This window comes from Dipodomys ordii, unplaced genomic scaffold (genome assembly GCF_000151885.1).
Source record: "Dipodomys ordii isolate 6190 unplaced genomic scaffold, Dord_2.0 Scaffold153, whole genome shotgun sequence".
In the NCBI taxonomy this organism is placed as follows: domain Eukaryota; kingdom Metazoa; phylum Chordata; class Mammalia; order Rodentia; family Heteromyidae; genus Dipodomys; species Dipodomys ordii.
The window spans coordinates 123,928-129,826 of record NW_012267369.1 but is presented as its reverse complement, the minus strand read 5'-3'; the positions used below and the strand labels follow the sequence as shown (position 1 = coordinate 129,826).

Below are 5,899 nucleotides of genomic sequence, written 5' to 3'. Positions count from 1 at the left end.
CCTGGGCGCTGTCCCTCAGCTCTTCAGCTCAAGGCTAGCGCTCTACCACTTGAGCCACAGTGCCACTTCTGGCTTTTTTCTTTTTGTTTATGTGGTGCTGAGGAATCGAACCCAGGGCCTCATGAATCCAAGGCAAGTGCTCTACCACTGAGCCACCTTCCCAGTCCCGAAATGATGTTTTTCTTTCTCATTATGACAAAAGCTTGGCTACTCTCCATAAATCAAGTAGAAAAGTGAGCTACATGTGAATTGTAAGTTTTTAAATTAAAACAAAGAGATTTTGAATTCTTTAGCGGGAATGGGGTTCTTTGTTCCAAAGCTTGTAACTCACGGAGGCTAACCTGATGTGCCTGCAATATCTGGTAGTATTTGTCATGCAATTTTCCTGTCTCATCTTGCCCTTGTTTCCATGCTTAGTTTTTATTTTTCTCAGACTCTCTTCTTATTATCTGTATGAAGAGAGACATAGGAACCAATTTGCTTGTTCCTAAGGTACAGTGAGTTTGGGGAGAAAGGAAGGCCAAGGCTGTTTAGCAAGAATGCAGTATGCCTCTGATTCATCCCTGGGCTTCTCAGGAAGCAGGCTGTCTGCAGGTCTGTCTGGGTTTCCCAGGCGACATCCTCCTGTCAGGGATGGCACTCCTCCGGCTTCCGGTCTTCCCTATCGAGAACTCCTCTATGGACGTCTCCCAGAGCAGTTTCACACATTAACGCTATAGATATTGTGTCAGCCAAGTGTGAGCCCTGAGTTATTCTTTACCATTCTGTCAGCTTACAAAGTCATGCACATTCTCATCCTGTTTTTCAGAACCAGCTGAAAAACCAACCATTTTCCGGACATTTCTCTGGATATTGCCCATTACCTGGCCGGGCTTCCCTTGTGGCCTCTCTGGGCACAGGGCTGGTGTCTGGCGGGTGTTTTTCCTTCCAAGGGCTGGAGCCATCTCCCCCAGGTGCTCTTCTAGTTTCCAGGGCCACCCGCGTGAGGCTGGCAGGGTCGCCTTCGTTTGTGAGGTTATGGTGGTGATGTCAGTAGTGAAGCGGAGCTGTGGTGGTGCCAGGAACGTGTGTGCTTTGTGGTGTGCCTGGGTAGACATGAGTTCTGTCATTCTCCTGAGTATCATCTGCAGTAGCATCTTTATTTACCCAGTGGATAAGCGCAATTATGTTCATATTGCAGACGAGAAGCAGGTGTGCCTCCCTCCCTCTCTCCACGCTGCAGTCTGTCCCCGCAGACGTCCCCGCCGTGCCCGGCAGTGCTGAGGCAGCCCATCCTCCGCCTCCCGATGCTCAGGGCGCTGCCCCGGGCCTCCACCCCAGCTTGGAGCTCGCTGGTGATCCATTTACACAGGACCTGGGCAACTACCAGGGACACAGCCTCTGAAATGATTGCTTATTCCTCCAGGTACTAAGGAAATCTCTGTAGCTGCCTCACCTTCTCTATGAGGGACAACAAAAAGCTCAAGTCTGCTCATTTTGCTTGTTTCTTCCTGTGTATAAAATGGAAGCTCTGAGCATGAGCCTGCAGCTTTTCAACCATTTCCCACATTGCCACAGTTCAGACCCTCCAGTCTGAGGCCCTCCTGGGGCACCTCCCAGGACACTCTGCAGAGGACAGGTACCCTCCAGTCAAGGCCCTCCCGGGGCACCCCCCCAGGACACCCTGCAGAGGACAGGGCTTTTTGTCTCCTCATGGACAACAAAGTGTGTGAGTTTGCAACCTGAGGCGTGGTTGCAAGAACAGGCACACAGTTTCTTTTCTTCTATTTCCATGTACTTACTCATCTCCCTCCCCCTTCTCTCCTCCCTTCCTTCTCTCCTTCTTTCTCCCCTGCCTGCCTGCCTTCCTTCCTTCCTTCTTTCCTTCCTCTTCTTTTATCATACTTTCTTACATTGCTGTTCTGGAGTTTGGACCCAGGGTGTCATTCACTTTTTCAGCTGTGGCACAACCTCTCTTTTCACCTTAATGTGTCCCCTGGGGTATAGATAGCTGTTTGCACATGCTGACCTTCATGATCCTCCTCTTAGCATGTCAGGTAGCCCAGATTTCAGGTGTGACACCAGGGTACTCACCCTCAAGGGTGTATTGTTTTTTTCTGATTTCTCAGGACTTAACTAATATACATTGTATGTGTGATTGTAGAATATAGTTTACTAGTTGGGAAAATGCTGATTCTTTTAATGCTACCATGAAATTTTTATTTTTGAAAAATCACATTTCCAGTGTTTTAACAGCTCTGAATTCTGAAAGAGAATTCCATATTCATAAATATTTCCCTTTCTGTATATTTCCTTTTGTTTTTTGATCTGAACAGTCTGAAGAATCATAAAATGACTCCACTTTGTATCTCTGATTTAAAATTTTAATAGTTTCAATGTGTCACTGGAAACTTTGAAAACTAGTGTGTATAAGGCTTGAATTAAACATGTATGGTGATGATAAGGAGGTGTTCCTCCAGTGCGTCATCAACAAACTGTCGCTTATTAACTTTATGCTTGGGCCTCTTGAGTCTGGAGAGGCATCATGGCTCCCGTGAGGCAGGAAGGAAACTCGAACTCCTGTGGAGAACTTCAGGGCTGGATGGATGCTTGTCTTACCCCAAATGAATGTTAAATGTCTCAGAGTCTATGTGAATTGGGGTTCCAGGGGCCATGCTACCCCTCTCTTTATATAAAACACTTTGTCGTAAGCTGTGATGAACGTTTGAGTGTAGGCTCTGGTCATTTAGAGTATTGATTTTGACGTAAAAATAAACATGCATAGAATGTGTAGTTATTTTGGAACAATTCAGACAAAAGATTTGGAAATCTCAGTTCTATGAATGGAGACTGCTAAACTATTTTACCCTTTTGTAGTTTTTTTAAATCTTCTCTGTCCTAGGATAGAAAGAAGCTATTGATATTAAAAGAACAGCATTATTTCAAATCCCACGTGTGAGAAATTACATAATGATAAAATACTAGCCAGTTGTTCAACAGAGGTCTTTTCATGCCAGAAGCACTTCCATATTTGGTATGAATGCTTAGTTTTTCCAAGTCCTATTCTTTTTGTGGTCTGACTGAGTTCTGAGGTCAAAGCTCTATTTGGTTGGTGTTCCTAAGACTGAGGAATGCCTCCATTCTGTGTTTTGGTAGTTATTATAGGGATTTCTCTTCCTGGACGTTGGTATTCCTGTGTGTATTATCCTCTGTTAGTCATTTTCTCCCAGCTGGGGTCCCAGGCAGGCATGTGGCCCCAATCCATCTCATACTTGAGAGGTTCTCATGGACTTTAGTGCCCGGGTTAGGTTTGAATGTAATCCTTCATTGCTCGTCTCTCAGGTTGACAAAAATATTGAGCAACCAGCACCCACTTCTGTAATATGACTCCCACTGTTCATATAGAAAAGATTGGCGCTCAGTGTTGTAGCTCAGGGTCATGTTTGCAGATTCAGGCAGTAGTTTTACAGCCCACCAATAGCAGCCTGTGCTCTGTTCATCTATTAAGGATATTGGGTCTGACATTAACTATACTAAATCCAGAGAGAAAGCAGTGAATAACCTGTGTGTCAAACCTGTGGAGGTTGGCTGCAGAGGTCTCCTCGTCACTTTCCTTCAGTCCTCACCATTCAATTCACCAGTACTTTTGAGTGCTTATTACCTTTATGCACATAAGGTCATGCGCATGAGGGTGTGGGTGTGGTAGTGACGGAGTGATTACATAGTTTGCATGGTTGCCATGGTGGGTTCTTCCCGGCACTGAAAATGAGAAATAGATACCGCAGATGAGAACAAAATAAGATAATGCTCTTACCCCAGAAAAACTCACAGAGGAAGTAATGCACAGAAATGCATTCCTTACACACAGCAAATCACAGTGGCAAGAAATCACGTATGGGGAGCTATCCTATCAGATGCATTTGTAAACCTGTCCTAATTTGGATATGTTGGTATGTGGGAACCAATGGCTGTGGTTTCTGCAAAGTGTGAGATAAACTTGATAAGAAAGGAGGAAAAGGGTGTGTGAGGGTTGATACACATATGTTTAGTAGCATAAATTGTGCAAAAGGTTTTTCATTGGGTTATTCTGTGCACACATATAACACACTTTAATTAATTCGGCTTCTGAATTACTCTTTCTGACCCCCTTCCTCCACCCCTGTTCCTAATGGTTTTCCTTACAATAATTTTATAAATATAGATGATGTACTTTGATCTCATTAGACCCTCATCACCTCGTTCTGTAACCCCCATCACTTGGATCTATCCAAACAGTCCACCTTTCGAAATCATGTTATTTTATTATTATCATCCTTTTGAATGTACACATGAAACAATGGTGATGTGTGTTTTGAGCTTCACTGTTATTCTTTATTTTGACAGAACCTTTGGTGTTAGTTGAGATTAATGAAGTAGTAAGATTTGTCATAATGAAGTATTTTGTTCTTTCTCCATAGATATTGAATATATGCTTCTTTATCACGTAGAATGATTAGAAAAGATCTGTACCAGAATACTGTTATCAGAAGCACCATTTTCTTTGAATATGCCATTGGAATCTTGGGCAATGCCATCCTCCTTCTCTTCCATATCCTCATCTTCCTTCTTGAGCACAATCCCAAGCCCACCGACCTGCCCATTGGGCTCTTGGCTCTCACCCACCTAGCGATGCTGATAACCGCAGCAATCATAGCTACAGACATTTTAATGTTCTGGGAGGGTTTTTGGGGTGACATCACATGTAAATCACTTGTCTACTTACACAGGTTTATCAGGGCCCTGTCTGTCTGCATCACCTGCCTGCTGAGCGTCCTCCAGGCCATCACCCTCAGCCCTAGAAACTCTTGGTTGGCAAAGTTCAAGAGTAAATCCCCACATCACTACCTGTGTTCTGTTCTTGTGCTGTGGGTCTTCTACATGTTAGCGAACAGTCACATCTTTTTGTCTGTCATTGGTACCCCCAATTTTACCTCCAGCAATCTTGTCTATGTATCTAAATCCTGCTCCGTTTGTCCCATTTCTCACACTCTCAGGCAGGTATTTTCTACACTGCTGACCTTACGGGAAGTCTTCCTCATGGGCCTCATGTTCCTCTCCAGTGGACACATGGCCCTTCTCCTGTGCAGGCACAAGAGGCGTTCCCGGCATCTTCACCGCACCAGCCTTTCTCCAAACGCTTCCCCAGAGCAAAGGGCCACCCGGACCATTCTGCTGCTCATGAGTTTCTTTTTGGTGATGTCCATTTTGTTCTACAGTATCCATGTCTCACGAATTATGTGGAATGATGACCCAATTTTATTTTATATCCTGATTCTTGTTGGCCATATTTATGCCACAGTCAGTCCACTGGTGTTGATCAGTGCTGATAAACGTGTGATCATCTTTGTGAGAACCATGTGTGGTAGAGAGTAAATATTTAATTATTCAGAGTTGGGTATGTCCTCAAAATTAGATAATGCATTGTGAAATATACCATGTGCCAGGTGACTCCAGTTACAATGTAGAATTATGGCTTTTTCCCAGTATATTTATTACTTTGACATATACGTATGGCTAAGAAATAAAGGCAGTTGAAATACATACTTGTTGTGGAATGTGAATGTTTTAATATTTCTGAATGGGTCCTCAAGGGAGATGTGTGGTGTGTTCTCACCGGTCAGAGCCTAGTTAACCCACTGTTGTTGCTTAGATCTGTAACAGCCCCAAGGTGCCACATGTTCAGGAGTTTCCCCTCCCTGGGGCACTATGGGAGAGTGAGGCCAAGTGCAAGGTAAGTCACTGGGGACATGGTTTGATAGGGACATTGGGACAGTACCTTTCGTTCTCCCGGCATATGAAGTGAGAAGCTTTTCTCTCCCACTCCTGGCTATGGTCATTTTACTGCCACAGCCCTGGCAACAGGGTTAAGAGAGCATGGGCT

General features: G+C 44.4%; 1 protein-coding gene across 1 annotated transcript; it reads left to right on the top strand.

Moving 5' to 3' along the window:
- Positions 1-4,467: 4,467 nt before the first annotated feature.
- On the top strand, positions 4,468-5,527 carry LOC105997773 (vomeronasal type-1 receptor 94-like). The gene has a single exon (XM_013032297.1). The coding sequence runs from the start codon at positions 4,468-4,470 to the stop codon at positions 5,389-5,391; it is 924 nt and encodes a 307-aa protein (XP_012887751.1). The 3' UTR covers positions 5,392-5,527.
- Positions 5,528-5,899: the final 372 nt, after the last annotated feature.

Excerpts from the sequence above, each read along its gene's own strand:
- LOC105997773 (XM_013032297.1), top strand. The coding sequence starts at position 4,468 with ATGATTAGAAAAGATCTGTACCAGAATACTGTTATCAGAAGCACCATT.